This window comes from Ictalurus furcatus, chromosome 4, assembly GCF_023375685.1.
Source record: "Ictalurus furcatus strain D&B chromosome 4, Billie_1.0, whole genome shotgun sequence".
NCBI lineage: Eukaryota > Metazoa > Chordata > Actinopteri > Siluriformes > Ictaluridae > Ictalurus > Ictalurus furcatus.
The window spans coordinates 20,586,941-20,611,342 of NC_071258.1; the positions used below are offsets into that span (position 1 = coordinate 20,586,941).

The 24,402-nt window shown below is 40.2% G+C and overlaps 1 protein-coding gene across 3 annotated transcripts in view; it reads left to right on the forward strand.

The window, feature by feature from the left end:
• The window catches only part of prdm10 (PR domain containing 10), an 86,552-nt gene that overhangs the window by 42,398 nt on the left and 19,752 nt on the right, over positions 1 to 24,402 (forward strand). For all 3 annotated transcript variants that reach the window (XM_053623281.1, XM_053623282.1, XM_053623280.1), the window contains 9 exons: positions 2,399 to 2,597; positions 13,942 to 14,183; positions 20,908 to 21,108; positions 21,209 to 21,281; positions 22,217 to 22,334; positions 22,405 to 22,522; positions 22,599 to 22,880; positions 23,299 to 23,643; positions 23,760 to 23,915. In XM_053623281.1, the coding sequence (XP_053479256.1) occupies positions 2,399 to 2,597; positions 13,942 to 14,183; positions 20,908 to 21,108; positions 21,209 to 21,281; positions 22,217 to 22,334; positions 22,405 to 22,522; positions 22,599 to 22,880; positions 23,299 to 23,643; positions 23,760 to 23,915 (1,734 nt within the window). The remainder of the gene's footprint in view (positions 1 to 2,398; positions 2,598 to 13,941; positions 14,184 to 20,907; positions 21,109 to 21,208; positions 21,282 to 22,216; positions 22,335 to 22,404; positions 22,523 to 22,598; positions 22,881 to 23,298; positions 23,644 to 23,759; positions 23,916 to 24,402) is intronic.

Sequence of the window (24,402 nt, forward strand, 5' to 3'; positions counted from 1 at the left end):
AATTATCACTGGAGATTATCATTATCACTACAGCGTCTGAGTCCTGTTAGGATGTAGGGACGTGGCCTTCTCTACCTTCAAACCTCAACCCACGTTATGAGTTGTGCAAACAGTGTAAACTTTTTTTGTTTTTTTTTAAAGACTAATTAGAGAAACCAATGCTTTATCACAGCTATCATTCCCCCTTTTGACTCATGGTCCCTGCCATGCGTCAACCTTGAAGACAAGGACAGCCCTGGGGGCATCGCCAAACTCCGTCAACAACCGTGCAACCTGCTTTGCACCACACAGCCTTTTCCTCATCCGTAGCTCGTGCTTGGAGGTCTGAAAGCTGTAAAGAAGGAGTGATTATTTTCGTTTGAGTTTTGGGACCATAGATGCAGCTGCTTGCTTTGCTGCACTGTCCGCTCGAGTGTTTCCTAGGAAAATATGGTCTAATTTGTTAGTGTGTGCATCACATTTGCATACTTGCATAATTGCATACATGACATTTGTAAACAATATGGCCGCCAATATTTGGGGTATGGTCATACAAAGGGGGCAGAGCTAAAGTCATATAACTGTTTCTCAGGAGCCATATGTCCTATTATGATGAATTTGGTGTACTGCATCATTATGCTAATCTGTAAGTGGATTTTTAATGACTGCTTGATTATTTCAAACACATCACTGCCATCAGCCAGTCAGCTTTCAGTAAGCATAGTTACTATTGAGTGATCATCATAAAACATGATGTAACGTTCAGTGTGTTCAGTGTGAAACAAGGAAACAGGACGCAGGCTTGGGACAACTCAGAAGTTCTCTTTATTTTACTATTTGGGGTTTGATCCACTTATCCAAATTCAAACATTATTGTGCACAAATTTCCAAATCATATTTTTCAATGTTTGTTTAAATCGTTCGACCAGGCCATCCGTCTACAGATGGTAAACAGTGGTGAGCATCTATTGAATTCCTAATAATTCATATTGTTTGCAAATGTGCATGACATAAATATGGTGCCTTGATCAGACAGAATCTATTTTGGCATCCTGACCTGGGAGATTATTTTGAAAAGTGCCTCCACAACTCTGCTTGCTGAGATTGTAAAGAGGCATGGTTTCTGGGTATTGTTTTGCGTAATACACCAGGACTAACAAACAGCATTGCCCTCCTGCAGTCTATTGCGATGGCCAGATGAGGTCCATACCAATTTTTTTTCAAGAGGACCTCAGTTAATGAAATGGGGTGCTGTGGCACTTTTGGGGTGGCCAGCAGATTCACCAGCTGACAGCCATAACATGTCACACACCACCTGGAAACATTGCTGCAAATAGACCAGCTGACCATCAATTACTTTCACTTGGTCAAATACTTATTTGAGAGTTTTGTCTTGTTTCTGCTCCAAGGGGAAATCAATGAGGGCTTTTTCCCCCAATGGGAGAGTGGGCAGGGCCCTCCCCATGCCTTCCTGATGCTGTCTTCCTATGCTACACTGTTGCAGAACTCATCCACACACATTACCCTTAACAACGTCTGAAACACAGGCCAGTTTATCCCCAAAATCAGTGGATGGGTGAGGCAAGGACTAACTGCCACCTCTATTTTACAGTATGTTTTGAATTGAATCATGATGGCAACTAGTGGATATTCATGCACATCCCCATGCACACACCACCTTCACATGGCATATTGTATCTAGTGCCTCATCTTGAACCAGGCATGGGTGAATTGAGATTTAATTATAGCCCGAAGCCACCAGTGCATGGTGTATATACCCCCTTGTATACTCACCAGTATGTGTTGCATCCCAGCTCGAATGGGGGAAGCTTGTGGCGTGATGGGAACCCGGACCAACATCCACCCCTACATCAGGTGGCATTGGTCCTGTAAATGCCCAGGTTCCCCGCAATGCCAACACACCTTCCCGGGCCTTGCTCCCACACCTGTGGCCTGGGAAGAGAGAAGAGACACTTCTTTAGCTTGTTTGCTGAGGGGAAAAAAAGGACCGATATTTGACCCAAGAAGAATAAACAGGCTTACAAAAACTGTCAAAATCTGTTCAGCCAAACTGTAAAGTTTTGTTAATTTTTTATATTTTACAGTACGTCATACTGGTCTTAAACCAGACCGACAACTTTCTGTGACAATAAAAACTGTATATGGTTTGAGGCAGATATTTATAGAAAATATTTTGAGTCTCATTATATCCTAGCTACATTAGCTTTGTTGCTCAGTGCAGAAAAATAGAAGCAAACAAACAAACTTTGATCCTGTGCTGTCTGATCAAGTACATGGGAGTGGATCAATGGAGAATTAAAAGATTTTTTTCACTTTTTTTTCACAAAGATTTATTATTCATTATTCCTTTAAATGATTATTATCAAGAATTGGATCCCTTTTTTCCTTTCACACTCAGAATCAGCTGCCCCGGAGTACTCTCCCTACCATCACAGAGCCTTCAGTCAGTCCCTTGGCAGCTACAGACTCTACTGTGGACTCTGAGGATGAAGAAGAAGATGATGATGATGATGATGATGATGATGATAATAGAGATGATTCAGAACTGGATGATTGGGAACCCAGGCCACCTCAACCGTTCACCCCTCAGCATCTCTGTGAGTGCAGAACCTAAGTAATGTAATTTAGAGTGTGAAAGTTTTTGTGCCATGTGTCCTTGATACATTAGTTACAGATGACAGGCTGAATGTGCTATGCTGCAATTTGGTAAACAATTTTTATTGTTTATTATTTTATCATTTCTGCATGCATTTGACCTGAAATGTGATCACATTGTCATCTAGGTCCTAAAACTAGATATTAAAACTAAAACTAGCCCTTAACTAAATTAAACAAATGACGTAAATGTAAATATTATGGTGTTTACATTTTTTTATTGAGAAAAAAGTATACAACATAAAATATCTTTGCCGGAAAAAGTATATGAACCATTGCTTTCAGTAACTGGTGTGGACCCCCCCATTCCCCCTTTAGAAACAATAACTTTTGGGGGAATTTTGTTGGACTTCTTTGCCTGAGCTGCTTTTTACGTTCTTCTACAGCAGTTCTATTGGGTTAAGGTCTGGACATTGACTCGGCCATTCCATAATGTTACATTTCTTCTGCTTTAACCATTTCTTTGTAGACTTGATGTGCTTAGGGTCATTGTATTGCTGCATGACCCACTTATGGTTAAGCTTCAGTTCACTGACAGATACCCTGATGTAGAATTTGCTGGTACAATCCAGATTTCATGGGTCCATCAATAACGTTAAGCCATGCTGGACCTGAGGCTGCAAAGCATCCCTATAACCAGGATGCTGCCACCACCATGCTTCACAGTTGGGATGAGTTTCTTATGTTTTCACCAAATATAACGCTTTTCATTTATTTGGATTCATCTGTCAATAGAACATTCTCCCAATAGCCTTCTGGCTTATCCATGTGGTCTTGAGCAAACTTCACATAGGCAGCAGTGTTCTTTTTGGAGAGTACTGACGTCCTCCTTGTTATCTTGCAATGCACACTGTTCCTGTTCAGTAGTTGCCTGATGGTGGACTCATAAATATTGGCATTACTCAATGTAAGAGTGGCCTGTAGGTCTTTAGATGTTACCCTGGGGTTCTATGTGACTTCCCATAATATTATTTGCTGCACCCTTGGAGTGATTTTTGCTGGATGGCCACTACTTGGGAGAGTGCTGAGGTGCTGAATTTTCTTCATTTGTATATCATTTGTCTCACAGTGGATTGGTGGTCTCTTTAGTTTGGTTTTGGTTTTGTAACATTTTCCAGCCTGGTGAGCATTGATAACTCTTTCTTTTTCTGAGATCCTTAGGAAGCTCCTTTGATCAAGGCATAACACATTTCCGTAAACCTGTATGATGACCAGACTTTGTATAGTGAAGATCCAAGTTTATGTTCATGAAACATGGGAGGGCTTGCTAAACTCATGCCTGATCCCCTTGATTGAAACACCTGACTTCAGTTAGCCCTTTAATTTAACTTGTACTCCTAGAGGTTCACATACTTTTTTTGACAAAGATTTTTAATGTAATGCTCAATAAATAAATGTAAAAACTATATTTTTGCATCATTTGTTTAATTGTATTCTCTTTATCAAGTTTTAGGACTGATTATGTTTCAGGTCAAAGGGTTCACAAACTTTCTAACACCTCTTTTGCAGCATGAATGGGTCAGTGCAATCGCAGAGGCTCTGGTATTATCAGGAGTGTTTGATTTTGTTGGCGATGAATCATGTAGTGTGAACCACTCTGCAATTACAGTCCCCTCAGAAACTATTGGGATGGTATGTAGATGTGTTAAATGACATATAACATCGCACATTTGTGGGAGTGTGAAGAAAAACCCAAAAACAACAGTCAGTGACATGAACAACAACTTCCACAGGGCAGAGGTGAACATATCACAATCCATCAGTCGAAGAAGAGAGCAGAAATATAGAGGCCATACCACAATATGCAAAACACTCATCAACAATAAGAATCGGAAAGCCAGGTTGGAATTCACAAACAAATACAGATATGAGCTGATAGATTGTGATTGTGATCTGTTTTCTTCTTAACCCCTTTCGCCCCAACACTAGCGTTCATTCCGCCGGCGGAATGGAAAACGACTTATCGGACATTTTCAATTAGTATAAACAAATGAATTATTGTATCACCGCAGTTCTGGTACAAGATTAGTCAGGACACTTGTGGCTTTCTGTGTGTACAGTTTGTGTGCTTAACTCCTGGTGAGCAGGGGGATGGGAAAAGGGTGGAGTTTGAGCTCCCTACTGGGCAAACAATTCACACCTCTCCATGAACACATTGAGACAGAGATAAATCGGAGAGCACAACTAAAGCTTTTTTGATAGGAAAACACCGTATACAACTGCCACAATAAAATTATAAAATTTAAACCAAAGATCGGACTGTATAAACGTTTACTACCTTACAGTACCTACATAGACGAAAATCCAGTTCACTCGCAGTTTTATAAATCATGCACATTTCCATCGGTATAAAGTCCATCAGCTTTATTGAAGAAAACAAATGCAAAGTTCCATATTTAGTCACAAATGTCGTCCTCAAAATGCATTAAGTGTTTTGGTATACCACCCCTCTGGAATTTAGTAATTAGCCATAAACTGAACTGAGACACCATCTAAAAAAAGTTAATCTGCTTTGGCTATGCTGAACAATCCGCCTCCTAAATTATAATCGGCCAGTCTAACTTGATTGACACCCACTTGGACCAATTGTAGATACTTCTAGCTTTCAAACAAACCCAAACTCGACATGACTGACCACTCAGAGGCTGAGAAAATCAAACGCGTAATCAGCACAACTAAACCTTTTACGCGTGCGTCTTGAGATGTGTGTCAGCGGTACAGGCCAATCAGCACAGCGCTACAGGGCCATGCAGAGAAACTATCAGGAAATGGCAGCTCCGCTCTAGTGGTGTTCCTGCAAAACTTTATACAGCAGGTTTTTGCATGTTTGGAAGTTTTTTCTGATCGCTAGTTTTCTACTGGTTTTCGCTCGGCGTGCTATTTATCGGTGTCTTATAGCGGCGGCTCCTTATTTATTTATTTATTATTAATTTATTTATTTATTTGGAGAAAGACTATGTGGATTGAGTTGAGGGGCTCTATCTACCCCCCCCCCCCCCCCCCCCCCAAGAAGTCAGAGGAGAGGGGTCACTTGTGTGTCTATCATTTGAGCCATTTGGAGAGCATGTGCTCCTTCTGGCACTATTTTTAGTAAACATTATATTTTATAAGTATGTTTCAGACTTTTTTGTGTGTGTGAAATTACACATTGTGTAACAGAGTTCATGCTACTGCCATTTGTTTTCATTTTGTCCCATTTGGAGAGGTTTGGTGCCATTTGGAGACATTTGGTGCCATTTGGAGAGGTTATTTTGTGCCTTTAAAAAAAAAAAAGTTTCTATTTCTAGAAGTCTGCAATATTTAAAGGCTTTGTGCCATTTTTATAAGCTTTGTGCCATTTAGAGAGGTTTCATGTCATTTAGAGACGTTTGGTGCCATTTGGAGACATTTGGTGCCATTTGGAGAGGTTATTTTGTGCCTTTAAAAAAAAAAAAGTTTCTATTTCTAGAAGTCTGCAATATTTAAAGGCTTTGTGCCATTTTTATAAGCTTTGTGCCATTTAGAGAGGTTTCATGTCATTTAGAGACGTTTGGTGCCATTTGGAGACGTTTGGTGCCATTTGGAGAGGTTTTTACCTTTGTTTGTATAACCTTACACACATTTTTAGTGGTTAGAGATAACTTCCTTATATTTTGGGTGTTCATGGACAAGTACTTGGGGCATCTTTGAGACCAGGAATGGGGTTGATATCAACATTTGCTGTGAAGATATAACATTTGTGTTAAAAGTAAAAAAAAAATTAAATAATTTTTTTTTTTTTTTTTTTAAATTCTGAATATATTGCCCCAGGTAGGTTAGGTCAAAGAAGAAATACTTGAAATAACTGCTAATTCTTAGAGTCTTAAGTGTCTACTTTCATATGAGCCATTAACCACTACTGTGGTGTGTGAGATCACAAAACAAATCAATGCTGAACACAGGTACCCCCAAAACAGACAAAAATGCCATTTTTTGGCTACCGGTAAAAGAGGTTAATAAAGACGCAAAACTTGGAGAAGAGGAATAGTTTATTGAAGCTCAACTCAACTCACACACATACAAAAGCCTTTTCTTAAAACATTGTACCAGGCTGCTCACTCAAGGTCAGCGCACCAATAAAACTTTCTCCTAGGCCCCTCTGAAGACACATTCCGGTTCCCAATATATGCTCAATGAGATCATCTTAACACATGAACCTTGTGAAATAATTACTTGAAATGATCAACATGATCCAGTAAGTCTAAAGATTTCATACCATACCATGCTGTACCATGTTGCAAACATGAACAGTCAGAAGACCTGTAATGAGCTGTTAAAGTGAGCAATAAGGAAAACTATAGTGAAAGAAATGCACGAAAACCATGACTATTCTTCATGAGCTACAAAAGTTGTGGAACCGAGATTAACACTGTGGAAAAACGAAGAATCTGCTCATGATCAAAAGCTCATCTGTGAAACATGGTGGAGGTAGCTTGTGTTTGTATGGCTACTTTTTGGAACAGGCACACTAATATTTAGTGATGATTTAACTCATGATGGTAGCAGCAGAATGAATTCAGAAATTTACAGGAACATTTTGTTCACAGAGAAATGCATCCAAATTATTAGGGAGGAACTTTATCATGCAGCAAGACAATGATCCAAAGCACCCTGCCAACTCAATGAAGGACTTTATCAGGGGGAAAAGTGGAAGGTTTTAGAATGGCCAAGTTAATCACCAGACCTTAATGCAAGTGAGCATGCATTTCACCTCCTGAAGAGGAGATTGATGGGAGAACTGACCCCAAAGCAAACAACAACTGAAAAAGGCTGCAGTAAAAGCCTGGACAAGCATCACAGAAGAAGAAACCAACAGTGTTGTGATGTTAGTAGTTGCAGGTTTGGTGCAGTTATTGCAAACAAGGGATATGCAACAAAAAGTTGTATGTTTTATGTTGCTTAACACATCTAGATGTACAGTATCTCACAAAAGTGAGTACACCCCTCATATTTTTGTAAATATTTGATTATATCTTTTCATGTGACAACACTGAAGAAATGACACTTTGCTACAATGTAAAGTAGTGAGTGTACAGCTTGTGTAACAGTGTAAATTTGCTGTCCCCTCAAAATAACTCAACACACAGTCATTAATGTCTAAACCGCAGGCAACAAAAGTGAGTACATCCTTAAGTGAAAATGTCCAAATTGGACCCAGTTAGTTAGCCATGACAGTGATGTCACCAGCCCCCCCCCACCCCCCCCCCCCGCCCACATGCTCCAAATTCACTCCAAATTCACTCCAAATAGTCTCAATTGTTTGTGCTTCGTTTGTGCTGATTTGTGCCGATAAAAGTTTTTTATGTCCTGGTTTGGTTTTGGAGATATTAAAAGAATATTTATAGGTCATTCTGAGGTCACACAAACCCCCCCCCCCCACCCCCATTCTCCAAATTCACCCCAAATAATCTCAGTCGTTTGTGCTGGTTTGTGCCACTAAAAGTTTCATTTGTGCTGCTTCTATTTTTAAAATATTAGACATTGGCTTATAGGTGCAAATCTCCTCGGTGTGAGCACACTTTTAGAGTCAAGTTGCCGAAGACTTTTTCAAGACATTCATATTATCATTTGTTCAATAAACAATTATCTTTACTTCATTCACTGTTCTCTCATGATAGAACTTTTCATTTATTTACAAAGAGTATCATCTGCTACACTTCACTGCCACCACTAGGTGTCTTGAACTTCTGTTGAAGACACTCTTGTGGAAATTAGTGTTAAGATAGTATAGGAAAAGTCGATATAGTTACTAAATCAAAATTCTGGCCATTGTAAGTACAATGTTTTAACACTGTCGGTTACAATATTATTCGTTAACTTCAATCATAATGGTACAACATTCAAGAGAGCTAAGATTGTCAATGTTTATTGAAGAGAAAACTCATTGCTAATACTAATATGGCTAATGGAGCTATGAAATGCTAATAACAGCTGCACATGGTGCCCATGTTCGTTTTTTTTTAATACGTTGTGCATCTATGGGTCAACATTTACCATATTGGTTCTAATATAAGATATAATATCCTTATATATTATGACTCTATTATCCTTGTATTTGGGCAAATACAGCAATACATGAAAACAGGTTTATACTGTATACGACATTTTTTGAGTCAGGATTATTTCAGTGGGTAATTATGTTTTGCTTGTCCCAGATGCCCAAGAAACCAGCAGTCGACAGGGATTCCATTTTCACAATCCTCTGTTCATCAAAAGAGGCCATAGTCCTAATCAGAGCATCTGGACAGAGCTTAGTGAGCAGCTAGAAAACAAGATCACTGCAAAGGCTCTATATACTTTTGTTAAATTGAACAGACACAACATCTGACTACTTTAGGGTTTTTTTATGAAAGTGATCATGAAACAAGTGGCAGTAGTGATGACCCTGATTTTTAGCCACGGTCCCTTTCCCCCAGACCAAAAGATTACTGGACTTTTGATCTTGCAGTTCCATTTCAGAAAAGGACTGAATTTATCCTTGAAACAGTTCAATACAAAAACAAGTTCTCTAAAACCCAAAAAAAGGGCATACACAATTTTGAGGCCTGGCGTCTGGACGCATGTGATAAATCATCACATTTGGCAAGAACTGAAAAGCCCCTGCACATTTGCCTTTAAAAGAGCCAAGGTCTATCCATCAGCCACATAGAAATCAGAGGCTACTCTAAGGAATGTCATGGCCACATTCACATAAAATGTGACCGAGAGCCTGAAATGAACAGCCCAGTGGTGCTCAATTGTTTAATTAAAAACACTGATGACTCCGTGCACACTGGCTGTTCCAAGCATGTGATGTCTGGTAACTTGTGTGTGCAGATAGCCAAAGAACTGTGTGAGGGTAGAATGGAACCCAATGTATGGAGGGCATCAGAGGCAACAAAGATGATGGATTTTGGAGATCCTGAGCCAAGCCATTTGCCTAATTTGGCCACCCTGTGCAAAGTAAGAGAGAAATTACTTCGAATTAGGCGAACAGGATCCTATTTTGTCACTGCAGATGTTAAAATATAGTGCACCTCACAGTGGTAGCATTAAAGACCTTGGACAGGACAAGTTTTTCTGTCACTACTGGAGTCAAACACAAATGTTTATGTACAAGCCATTATCAAAGAAGTCTACTAACCCCACTGTGAGTTTTGACGCAACTGGCTCAGTGGTGAGGAAACTACAGAGACCAAATGGCATGTCTGGCCATATCTTCTTATATCAGGGTATTCTGGCAGGGGATGAGAGTTCAAGTGTCCCCAGTGGTGCAAATGCTGTCAGAGAGACACAATGTTAATGCAATAACACATTGAGAGGTTGTGAGTGAATTTTCTCTGGATTTGCTCGGAGCTCTGGTCAAGGCTTTTAGTCCTCATCCTGATCTGAAGACCTACATCAATGAGTTTTGTGGTGTCTTACTCGGTAAAGTGTCAGCAAAAGTGCCACCTTGTTTTGTTCGGGTTGATGTTGCACACTGCATCAAGATTATCTGCCAATGGGACTGCTTGAAGAAAAAAAACACATCACATTAAAGATTTCTTTGTGAGGTCAATGTCACAGCTTCTCAAGTCACAATCCATGGACAGTGCAAGAGAGCTACTATGCAGTATTACTGTTGTGGCTGTCAGCGAAGCAGAGGGCAACGACAGCTCTGTAGCCCCCCTTATATCAGAAAGGTGCAAGAAATACCTGAAAGCCCGAATTGTAGAAGAGTATGTAATCATTCCAGATTTAGAGGACATGGAAGAAGTGGATCCATGTGACCAAACACAGACAGACCTATGGCAGTGGATAAAATACATATGTAAGGAGAGCAGGTCACTTGCCATGGCTAATGGTGATCATGATAATATGCACTTCCTCCCTGAGATTATTCCCAATATAATCTGGCTTGCAAGTTACTTACCACTCTGGACAGGGGTAATGATCCCTCACTTCCAAAGCACCAACATCACCGCGAGTTCAGACAATGTTGAAGCAGAGTTCAACAACATCAAACGCAGGCTTTTCAAGCATGAAAACTTGCCTATTCAGGTGAATCGATTCATTGCTCGACATCTGTCCTTCATTAAGGGCAATATGCAAATTTTTTTTCTGCAAAACAAAAAGGTGAAGAAGATGCAGCTGTTGCAACAGTGATAATCACAGGAGCCAATCCACTACCCACCACAACTTGCAGTGTAGACGGAAGAGCAGAAATGGATGCTTCCTGTTCTGGGAAGTCTGACACTGTCACAAACATCCATCCAACAGATGAAGACGCTGTTGAAAACTGGAGAGGTCTAGTGGTTCCACCCAAAAAGAGGAAGAGGAAGTCGTACCTCTGTTCTTGTCCTGGATGGCACCGTGCAGATCCATCCATGAGGGGGAAAAGACTGAACGTGGAACTATTGAAAAATGGAACTCAACAGCCTGTTAAACTCAGGAAATCAAGAATCTCTGTGCTGAACACATTCACATTTTATGCTTTTTGGCAATGCTTATGTTGTGCTTTCTGTGATAGTGTCACTTTTGGAAATATTGTTTGCGGTGAGGACTTGGTGGACAACAACCTCCTCCAGCTAGAAAAAATCACCACAGAGAGTCTGAATGCACAGGTCTACATACAGAGGGCAGAGTTGCTGAGTGGAATATTCAAGCTGTCCAATTGAAGTCTGGTGCTGTCCAAATCGATGCACAGTGCCACATCTCCATTATCATTGAAAAGTCAATGACACAACATGCAGGTGCTTCCTTCACACAACAGTGCTCCTCACAATATTGCATGCTCAGCACAGAAGTCACAAGGGAAATTCCATTTGTTTGTACTTCTGTTGCTGTACTGCAGGCTTCTGACATGGCTCACCTTCAGACCGCGGTGGAAGAAGGCCTTAACCTTCCGGAGTCCCCGTGCCTCAGGCCAATCCAAAGTCCGTCACAGTGTCCATCTGCATTCAAGACAGACTCTACCTCAGGAAAAGTGCTCTGTGCAGGGAAAGTTTCTCACAGTTACAGTCTGGGAGAACTTCTGTGGATTGACACTGAGCTGCGAATCACCTACACAGAATTTTCTTTGTGTGAATTTCCCTCCAATCTGATGCTCCAAGGAGAGAGATTTACTTTAAAGGCAGTCATTGCTTTCAGAGGAGGCTTAACCCAGGATGCTCTTGGACATTATGTGGCTTACTGCAGGAGGTCTCCATGTGTCTGGGAGATGTATGACGACCGGAGAAGTGGAGTGACAGGAATGTCAGAAAAAAAAAAAAGCCCACATTCTGTGTTATACACAAAAGACTGATTGCATTGTTTAAATTTACTTTTTTAAAAATTTATTTTTTATTTTTGTTCTAAGCCACACACAAGTCAACACACAAGTCGTCTCTGCTATTCTGGAAGTTGGGCTTGATGGTGTTTGTACTCAAGTCTTGGTTTGAAGACAGATAGTGGCTTGTCAGTGTTAAGTGTTTTTAAGTTGAAGTTTTTAAAGGTCCATTATTTGCATCAAAGGATGTTTGATAGTACACAGTAATTCAATTTCACGTGTGTGTGTGTGTGTGTGTGTGTGTGTGTATATATATATATATATATATATATATATATATATATATATATATATATATATATATATATATATATATATATATATAATATATATATATATATATATATACACAGTAACAATTAAAAAACACTTACTTTGGAGTTCGTGTTACATTTCACACATCCTGTGATCCGCTGTGTCCCTTAAAAGTTGGAAACGCACAGTGGATAGGTAACAATTAATTGAATGTGACTATTTAATGTGATTTGTTTTGCCGTTTGGATTTTACCTGGTTACTTCAACTGTATTGTTAAAAAAAAGACAGTCGCAAAAACAAAGCTTTTATCGGCACAAACGGAGCACAAACGATTGAGACTATTTGGGCTGAATTTGGAGCATGTGGGGGGGCTGAGTGACCTCAGAATGACCTATAAATATTCTTTTAATATCTCCAAAACCAAAGCGGCACAAACCAGCACAAACGGAGAACAAACGATTGAGACTATTTTGCCGACATTTTGAATTGGGTGGGGGGCCAACTTCACACAGGTTGATGGTCAGGAGTCCACATATTTGGCACATCATACACTCATGGTCATGAGGAACAGCAAAAATAAGCACAAACGGAACATGATTTCTGGTGTCACACAGTATAATATACTTTTATAATATACTAATATACTTAAGTATAATATACACAGTATAATATACTTTTCATTTCACTATATGCTGCCCATGTTTCTCCCCAATCGATGTTTCCTTCACATTTCTCTTTATTTTTACTTTTTTTTATTTCTGTAAAATGACAGTCAGACGATTGAATGCTCTCACATTTATTTTTGAAGGAAGCAGGATTTGGGGATCAGGCACTCTATGGCAGGGTTTTGTACAGTTGAAACGGTGTGTTCAAGTCATTTCAGAAAGATTATATTTATAAGTTGAACGCACATGAATGACACCAAAAAGTGTTACGAGTGGGAAACTGGATTTTCTTTGAGCCCTGAGTTTCTGAGTTGGTGACGTGTCGGTAAGAAAACATGGTGAAATCAGTGGATGCCACGTCTGTAGTTAATGTTTACTTACCTTTGAAGCTGATTTCAGTTATTATGTGTTTGGTATATGCAGCAAGTTATTGCAATACAAGCAAATTGCTTAACTTTATCAGGCTTTTTTAGTTACAATATAACAAGCTATTTGCCTGCCCAAAATACGATAGCATTATACAATTACTACATAATATGCAACAATAAAGTTTACAGTGGCTTCAAAAATTGATTCTTTGTTCATTTTCAAGAAGTAGTTAAAAAAATCCTTTATATTCTTGTAGTTAATTGAGAGAAGGTACACCGCCATCTTGCGCCGAAGTGACTTGAACGCACCTGGCGTCATAGTTATGACTTCCCAGCTTGTAAATATGAACTTCCCAGGAAAACTTGAATGCACCAAAAGGTCATGCAGAGTGTGAGCCTTGTCTGCATGCGATAGTGTAGTGTGTATAACACCAAACAACTGATCACAAGTTATTGAAGTTTTGTAGTATAAAAGGGTCAGCGATTCAGAGATTTTGAAAATGTAGTTTGCACTGTGCTAGTGCTAGTAAACTGCTACATTAACAATAAATGATCTTGAATAAATTTTTTAATTGACATGAAAGATTTCAAAAATTACAGTAAATTGTTGCAAAATGTCAAAATAGATATGGATTTTAAATTTGTGTTTAGTTCTAGCATCTTCTGTATTGTTTGTAACTTTTTTTATTACAGGGTGTGAGGAATGTAATAATGCCAACCCAGGCGTGTGCTTGAAGCATGGTCCTCTCTACCCAATTGTTAACCGACCTGTGATGTCCAAAGCTCGTGCTAGCCTTCCTCTCATCCTCTACATTGACCACTTCCAGGGAGGTGTCTTCTCCAAGAGGCGCATTCCCAAACGTACTCAATTTGGACCCGTGGAGGGGCCGCTGATGCCACAGGGTGAATTGCAGGACACCCACTTTCAACTTAAGGTATATGATGTTCTATTTAAATGGCATTACCAACATACTGTTTTTCTGTTTAAAGTTATTATGTTGGCTTGATAAAGCCAATATACTGTTTTCCTGTTTAAACTTATGTTGGCTTGACAAAGCCAATATTCTGTTCTTCTTCTTCTTGTTCTTCCTCTTCTTCTTCCTCCAGTGCATAACTTGTCATGAATGAAGGCTCAAATTGACCGCCTTATTGAGGAGAGGTGCACTATGACTTTTGTAAGCGGTCTGACTTAGGATGTTCGAACCGTGGCCACGTTTTTGGCCCATAGAGAATAAATGGAGAATAAAACACAGGTGTCACAGTTTGGACGTTGTTCAGCTGACATGCTCATATCACATATCCTCTTGTACATCTTAGGGAGTAGACTCAGCATGTACACATCACGTTTTGGAATTTTCTCCTAGAAATGTCCTGAAAATGGCGTTATTCTGGCCCTATTGAAAATACAAGGTAAATCATTAAATATACCAATATATGCCAGAATAGTTATGCTTTACCAAACACACACACACGTAGCTCCCCCTACTGACCGGCCACATGTTGGTGTCGAATTTGCTCCTCGGCCTGCACCGGAGGTACTAAAGCCCTGTTTGTTTTTAGAATGTTTTTTCACAAATATTATTAGGGCCCTACGGAAGGTGCCACGCCTCCGGTGCAAATCGAAGGGCTCTATTGTTTTCGGCATGTTTATTATTATTAGTGGTGCTTAAAGCACTACTATTGTTCTCTTGCATACTTATTATTATTATTATTATTATAATTATAATTAGTGGTGCTTGAAAAGCACTTCTATTGTTCTCTTGCATACTTATTATTATTATTATTAGTGGTGCTTGAAAAGCACTACTATTGTTCTCTTGCATACTTATTATTCTTCTTCTTCCACTTTTTTTTCGGCACATAACTCGTCCCGCACCATTTGTCGGAGATCGACGGGTGAGGTGTCAAATCGATCGGCTTATTGAGGAGAGGTGGGCTATGACTTTTATAAGCGATCGGAATGCCAGAATACCCGCTACGGAAGCTCAAATTCGGAAAATTTCCCATAGACTTGCATTGGGTTTTGAAAGTATTGGCCCCCTAAAGAGAAAGCTCTAAAAGTTTTGCCTCCGTACACATTCGGCTCTAAAATGTATTGGCACCCAATCTGTTTGGCTCTCAGAAGTATTGGTGCCCTACCTGGCCGGCTCTTGAAAGTATTGGCACCCCGCATGGCTGGCTCTCCAAAGTATTTTCACCCTACACGGGCGGCTCTAAAAAGTATAGCTGCACTACACGGCTGGCTCTCAGAAATATTGGCGCCTTCCATGTCCGGCTCTCAAAAGTATTGGCACCCTACACGGCCAGCATAGTGCTAACATGCTAGCATGATGCTAAAACATGTTAGCATAATGCTAAAACATGTTAGCATAATGCTAAAACATGCTAGTATAATGCTAGCATGATGCTAAAACATGCTAGCATGATGCTAGAACGTGCTAGCATGATGTTAACACGTGCTAGCAGGATGTTAACACGTGCTAGCAGATGTTAAAACACGCTAAAACAACCTAAAACATGTTAGCACGATCTTAAAACGTGCTAACACGATGCTAAGGTGTGCTAGCACGATGCTAAGGTGTGCTAACGCGTGCTAAAACATGCGAGTATCATGCTAAAACCCTCTAGCAACCTATCAGTCCGGCTCTCGAAGGTATTGGCGCCCTACGCTGTCGGCTCTCAAAAGTATTGGCGCCCGATCCGAAATTTGCCACAAAAGCACCACTCACATTTTCTTCAGGAAATGTACCAGTCTAGTTGTTGTTGTTGATGTTGTTGTTGTTATTATTATTATTATTATTACGGCATCTCGGTCATCTCGATCTGGATGAGGGAACACCACCTTAAGCTCAACCTGGCAAAATCTGAGCTCCTTGTCATCCCAGCCTTTCCCTCAATCAAGCACAACCTCACTGTACAGCTTGGCTCGACCATACTCATGCCAACCAGGATGGCCAGGAACCTTGGGGTGATAATCGATGACAGCTTGACCTTTACAGAACACATCTCAACAACTGCACAGTCCTGTAGGTTCATCCTAAACAACATGAATAAATTCAGACCTTACCTCACCGAACAGGCTATACAACTACTAGTCCAGGATTTTGTTGTCTCAAAACTGGACTACTGCAACTCGCTACTCTCGGGCCTCCCGGCCAGCTCCATCAAACCCCTTCAAATGATTCAGAATGCAGCAGCATGCCTCATCTTCAACCAGCCCAAGAGAACCCATGTCACACCCCTCTTCATCTTCCTCCACTGGCTTCCTGTAGCTGCCCGCATCAAATTCAAGGCCTTGATGCTCACCTACAAGACCTTGTCTGGAACAGCACCCTCCTACCTCAGCTCTCTCCTGAAGGCTTACGTTCCCTCACGCAATCTGCGATCAATTAACGACCGAAACCTAGTAGTACCTACTCAGCATGGTTTGCCTCCGGTGCAAACCAGAGGGTGCATTCACCGGAGGTGCAGAGCCCTATTGTTTTCGGCATGTTTATTATTATTATTATTATTATTATTATTATTATTATTGTAATAAATTATTATTTCTTTTTCATGCATTCGTGTGATTTTAAGGCATCGCGTGAAAAGTAAAGAAATTCGACACAGGCGTCAAACCTTGTGAAAATGTAATAGTTACGTTGGGCATGGTCGAGGAGCTCCATAGCGCCCCCGAATGCAGGCAATGATCGGGATGAAGTTGCTCTGATGTGCATGAGATTTACCATAGTCATTGCTCTCATCAAGTGCGACAAAGTTCACATGGTTGTATCTGACTCCACCCAAAAGGAAGTTGGCCATGTTGGATGAAATTTTGGATTTTCAAAGTTTCCTGCAGTGTTTTGAGAGACTTAAGATGGCTGAAAATCCATGAAACTTTACATATACATTTGTCTTACGACATTAATTGATGTGATGTTGCATTTTATAATAGTTATTTATCACACTTATCAAAGTATGGCAACATGAGAGATTTAATTGGTTATTTAACTTTGATGTGGCAAAATGGCTCGAAAGTGCCACCTACAAAATTTCACAGATGTGCGCCTCGCGCTACATTTCACCTACATGTACGAAATTCGGTAAACATGTGTAAGATGTCAATATGTATAAAAACGTCTCTTGAACCCATGCCCTAAACTCAACAGGAAATCAGCCATTTTGATTTTTCTCTTAAATTCTGCTCCATTTTTTGCCATTTCCAGGCGTTCTTTAACGAACTCCTCCTAGAGATTTCATCAGATCGGCATCATATTTGGTCAGTCTCATGTAAAGTTTGCACCAAACATCACATGTTTTGTACAAAACCTGGCCTGAGGCTACATACATGCCAATAATGCCAATGCCAATGAATATTTCATGACTTTGGAATACTCGAAAACTCTTGAAATTTGGTACACCTATCAAAGATTGGCAATATTCTGTAATTCTTTTATCATTTGTCCTGGGTCTGGCCAGTGGACTCCATAGCACCCCGCTAACGTGTTCGAATGAGTTTATCGCAGTGATTGCCACACAGTTTGTCCGATTATCACAAGTTTTGGTGGGGACATTGTTCTCACCATTGCAGACATTTTCCCCATTGGTTTGTATTAGCACTGCCCAACAGGAAGTCAGCCATTTTGGTTTGTTGGAAAAAACACATGTTCTGGATTTTGAAATACTCCTCCCAGGGGATTTATGTCACAGGCATCAAACATGGCAAAAATCATACCAAGACATTGAAGATGCTAAATTGTGAACAGATTTTTGATATATTGAATGGTGTTGCCTTGATAAATTTATGGCATATAAATGAGCTATTGGAAGAGCTCATATCTTTGGTTTGCTTTGTGTGATTTAGGCCAAAATTGAGTTTTATATTTGATATTGGGGGCTGAACACATGAATGTGACTAATGTGGGGCATGGTCATAGCGCCACAAACTGGCAGCAGGAAGTGTTGCAATATTGATCATATCTTTGCTGTGCATTGTGTGACTTAGATCAAAACTGAGATTTTAATTTGTTATAGGGGACTGATCACATGGATGTACCTATTGCACCACACTTTAAAACTGAGACATATGTTTACCAGTTTGCTCTGGCTATGACATGCAAGGGCCTTACATCCCCCTGTGACAGGGGGACCCCTTGTTCTTATTCTTCTGAGAACCAAAAAAAATGAATTGCTACTCCTCCCAGAGCTTTCAAGCTACATGCACCAAACTTGGCACAGACCTTCAGCCTGTTTTGATTCGAGTTGTGACCTTTCTAAGTGATGGGAATTCCGGAATTCCCTTTATGGAAGCTCAAATTGGCCAAAATTCCCATTGACTTGCATTACAAAATTCTGACTGTTATAACTCCTTTAGCTTTCAAGCTACCTCCACCAAACTCAGCACAGTCCTTCAGGCCGATCACACTGGTCAGGCTCTATTTTTCCAAACTGATCGGACTCCTGGTATTCCTGTTGCGGACAATGCTACTTCCCAAAAACTCCCATTCACTTACATTGAGGAATGTTCAGAGCCTGGCTCCAACTGTCAAAATTCACACACACCTGAGTGCACACGGCCGGACACCTAAAAGTATTGGGATGCTGTCTAGCTCCAAAAGTATTGGGATGCTGGAAGCCTAAAAGTATTGGGACGCTGTCTAGTGCCAAAAGTATTGGGATGCTAGCTACCACCCCCTACCAACCACCCAGAGCACTCTAGCCACCATTTAGAGCACCCTAGCAACCGTATAACATTTTGAATAAGCCATATTTCAGCACCAGAACATTATACAGACTTATGGTTTGGCTCCCTTGCAATCACTTGCATCATGGTAGCGACTGCCCAGTGCAGAGTTTTTCCATGGCAAGCACCACTCACATTTTCTTCATGAAATGTACATGTCTATTTAAAAAAATATATATTCTTCTTCTGACACCCAAAAATTCTAAATGCTACTCCTCCCAGAGCGTTCAAGCTACATGCACCAAACTCACCACAGACCTTCAGCCTGTTCTGACTTAGTGTGTTATGACTTTTCTAATTGGTTAGAATTACGGAATTCCCATCAGGGAAGCTCAGATTGGCCAATGACCGTTATAACTCCTTCAAGCTAATAACTAATACAACTAATTACTATTACATAACTAATTCAAGCTACTTCCACCAAACTCAGTACAGTCCTTCAGGCTGATCAGTCTGATGATGCTCTATTTTGCCTAACTGATCGGACTTATGGTTTTCCTTTAGCGGATGATCAAATATCCAGAAAACACCCATACACTTACACTGATGAAATGTTCAGAGACTGGCACAGATACCTGCGTGCACATGGCCTGAAGCCCCTCTTCTCTCCCTCTCACTCTGTCAATGTACTTGTAACAGAGACTCACTTCATCTATCTCTCTTTTAATGTCACACTTTCAGCATCCATCTCTCTATCAATCTACCAGTGGCACACACTCTCTCCATATTTCAGTCATATTATACACGTCTACCTGTATCACTCTCCCACTCCTTCTGTCTTTAAAACACTAAAAGTCTTGCTATCTATCTGCATGTATCAGTCTGTCTCTCCAGGTGTCTTTATACCATTCTCTCCATCTATCAATTTACTAGTGTCTATCTAATCTAAGCAACTATTGGCACCCTATCTATCTATCTATCCAGCTCTAGAAGTATTGGCACCCCCATCTGTCTATCCTACTCTAGAAGCATTGGCACTATAGCTATCGATCTAACTCTACAAGTATTGTCACCCTATTTATTCAATCAACTCTACAAGTATTGTCACCCTATCTGTCTATTCAGCTCTAGAAGTATTGGCACCCTGTTTATCTTTCTATCTATCCAATCAACTCTAACCTATCTGTTTCCCTTTTATTCTTAAAACTCCATGTTAGCTCCAGATTTCAAACTGATAACTTTTTTAAACTTTCAGACTGGCTTGTCAAGCAACATCAAAGTTTGTCCTCAAACTTTATCTATCTAGTTATTTTTCTGCTTTTTCTGAGACAATTAATTTTATTCGCTACTCCTCCCAGAGCTTTCAGGTTACATCCACCAAATTTGGTACTGACCTTCAGCCTGTTCCATTGATCATTGATGGAATGCTCTTTGTCTGACTCAGAATGTTCAAGATTTCAATCTCCAACTGTCAAAACTCACACACACCGGTGTGCACATGGTCTGAAGCCCTTCTTCTCTCCCTCTCTCTATCATGTATGTACCTGTAACAGACTCTCACTTCATCTATCTCTCTGTCTGTCTGTCTGTCTTTTGTCTATATCTGTCTGTCAATTTATCTATCTGTCTAATCAACTCTACATGTATCGGCTATAATAAACTACATGTTTTGGCACCCTATCTATTTAATGAACACTAGAAGTATTGGCACTCTGTCTAGCTCTACAAATATTGGCACACTATCGATCCAATCAACTCTACAAGTATTGGCACCCTGTCTGTCTATCTATCTATTCATCTCTGCGGGTATTGGTATCCTACCTATCTGTCTGTCTGTCTTTCTTAAAACTGCACATTACATTCACATTTCAATCTGATAACTATTTTAAGCTGTCAGACCGGCTTTGTCAAGCCATCATCAAAGTTTATCCTCAAACTTTACCTATCTAGTTCTAATCTTGGTCTCTAACAAATCTGTTTACATTTTTAATGTATAGTTATGCATGTTGGACCCTCAAAAAGACAGCGAACGATCAGAGGAATTGTGGATTAACCTGTCTGATGAAGATCGCTGTAACTGGATGATGTTTGTCCGTCCTGCTGAAAACCACCTGGAGCAGAACCTGGTGGCCTATCAGTATGGCTCCGACATCTTCTACACCACGATCAGAAACATTCCACCAAAACAGGAGCTTAAGGTGAGCATCAGCAGGGGGTATGTTGTAGAAGAGTACTCAAATTTATGTGTTTTTACTGACTTCAGCAGCTATAAGTGGACATTCATGTCTTTCCCTGCAGGTCTGGTATGCTGCATCATATGCAGAGTTTGTGAATAAAAAGATTCATGAAATCACAGAAGAAGAGAGGAAGGGTAATTAATTGTTTTTATTTATTTATTTATTTATTTATTTATTTAGGTTTTTTATATGTTTTTCAACTTGTTAGGAAAGCTAGCCAAGAACTATAAAAAACTGGACAAAATTGCTGTTATTATTACTTCTTTCTTACTACCAGGAAAAACTTCATTCTGAAACACATTAGATAGATTTTATATTGAAATCTTTGTAATGTGTTTAGTGATTCTAACTCCTGTTAGATGTTAGCGGATGTCTGACACAAAACGTTACAAAGGTGTTGAATAAGAAAAACAATTAAACTTAAGGGATAACTGTCAGATCTTATATACAGCCACTGCAAATAAAAGAGTAAGATCTTTTTTTCAGTGATGTTCAACATCATATTAATGAGAAATCCAGTGTAGAAGTAGTTGGAGACATTGATGCAAAAACTGGACCCACAGTCCCAGAATACAATGCAGCTATACAATGCAGTTGCTCTGAGTTACCGCAGACACTTTGGTACTTGGTGATCTATGAGATGATGAACACAATGGCATTGACTGCAGAATTAACATGAACCTTTAGGCTTTCAAAGCTGATCTGTTTGAACAGAGTCTACAGATGAGTAAGTGAGAGAGCTCGACAGACTAAAGGACTAAAGTGCTGTCACACCTGCCGCTTTTGGAAGAAATAAAGCAAAAGTTAACTCAAGCTGGCAGCACTATTAGAAGGTTGCTGAACAGCATTGTGGGTAATATAGGAAACTGTTAACCAAAGTGAAAGTCGATGACAAGTTTAAATTAAAAAAGTCAGCTTCAAAATCATGAATACCACTGAAGATCATATGCGAGTTAAAAGTAATTCAGGGTGGAATTTTCTTTAACTCTTGTAATCTTATACATGTTAAGCTGTTTTATTTGTGTTGAAAATGTCTCACTCACCCAGTCTTGTGTTCTGTACTTGTTAGTACTACGAGAGCAGGAGAAGAACTGGCCATGTTATGAGTGTAACAGGCGTTTCATGAGCTCAGAGCAGCTCCAACAACATCTTAACATGCATGATGACAAACTGGACCTCATACAAAGGTTCAAACCTTTTTGTTTTACATTGTGTAGTCTAGCTTTAGGATACATTGAATTAATTTTCATTTTGTAGGCCAAAAGCACGTAGGCGAGGACGGGGCAGGAAACGGTTCAGTACTGGAAGGCGACCAGGCAGACGACCCAAATTCATCCGTCTGGAAACTCCACCAGAAGGTGCAGATAAAAGCCAGGTATGATCTGACGGTGCTAGCATTATTTAATTTCACATTTCTTTTTTTACTGAGCCTGTACCTCCTGTGGTTATAGGACTTTCTGGCATTCTCAAAACTCCCATATGAGGAACAGGCAGGAAGGGTTATGAATGGGTTGAAGGTGGACGAGCTGGGAGAAGATACTGTGGAAACTGCTACAGGTGGCACATTAGAGACCCAAGCAGGACAGACTGACACTCTAAATGATGTGAATGCTGCTGAATCCCAAATCTCAGCTTCTAATGATTCACAGGCTGATAAAGAGGACCAAAATGCATCAGTTTCTACTGACACCCATGTCACTCCCCAGGACATGAGGCGTGCTCGGAGGATCCGGGTAAGAGTAGGCCCTTAAAGTATCTACACTCCCCTATTCTCTAAAATATATTGCTTTAAGTAGAGTGGTGTTGTTTAACATTAGCATGTATGTATATTTCTTTATCTTACATTCAACGCTGCACATTAAGGTGGACTTGCAGGTAGGTCTAATGTAGACTAGAGATGAGGACCAACCACATAGTGTTGTGGTTTTTTTAACATGTACAACTCCTGTATCTTCATGATTTCTCTTTTATTTCAGTGTTTTTGTACTCCATCTGGCCACAGAATTATAATCATACACAATGAATGGTTCATTTACATTGATGCGATTAGATAGCATAAGATATGGTTGTTCTGAATTTGTGATTACAAAATTTGGCACAGGTAACAATTTTGTGCCTGTCTCATCGCACTCCTATACTCCTCTCTCCCAGAATGCTGCCCTTCAGCACCTCTTCATTAGGAAGTCCTTCCGTCCCTACAAGTGCACACTTTGTGGAAAAGCCTTTCGGGAGAAGGATAAACTAGAACAACACATGCGCTACCACAGCCGGGAAGGCTGCCGATACACCTGCCACCAATGCAGCAAAGGCTTTTTGAGCAGTACGGTCCTGGAGGAACACCTTCAAATGCACTTGGAGCAGCGCAACTACTCCTGCCTGTTCTGTGCCGAGTCCTATGACAGGCTGGAGCTGCTCAAAGAGCATGTCAGTGTTCATTTGGTCAATGGGTGCTTCTCTTGTCCCTCCTGCAAGAAGACATTCACGGATTTCATACAGGTCTCGTACAGCACCTTTAGAGTTGGTTTTCTAGATAGTCTAGCCATGGAGTAAATTATCTTTAATAACTTGTTTCTCTGCACATGTCATGTCATCATTATTGTTAATATGAGCAGGTAAAGAAGCATGTGCGGAGCTTCCACTCAGAAAAGATATTCCAGTGTATGGAATGCGATAAAGCCTTCTGCCGTCCGGACAAGCTGCGGCTGCACATGCTGCGCCACTCTGATCGCAAAGACTTTCTGTGTTCAACCTGTGGCAAGCAGTTCAAAGTAAGAGCTTTTAAACGTGCATATATTATTATTTTGCTGATTTTTTTTAGTTAGATAAGTAGCACTAATTTGTTGATATTTATTGATGCTAAGAGTTTGCAATGAATAAGTTGAATTTCTTGTTGTGTGTATATATAATGTGCACTGTATGACAAAGTATTTGGACACCTGACCATCACACTCGTATTTGAGTGTTCCCCAGACTGTTGCCACAATTGTCTAAAATGTCTGTGTGTGCTGTAGAATTATGATTTCCTGTCACTTGCACTGAGTGGCCTAGCCCAAACCTGTTTCAGCAAGACAATGCCCCTGTGCACAAAGCAGGGTCCATAAAGGCATGTTTTGCCAAGGTTGGTGTGGAAGAACCCAAGTAGGAAACAGACCCCTTGACCTCAACCTAACTGAACAATTTGGAGATAAATTGGAACGCAGACTGCACACCAGGTCTTCTCTTCCAACATCAATGCCCGTACTCACTAATGCTCTT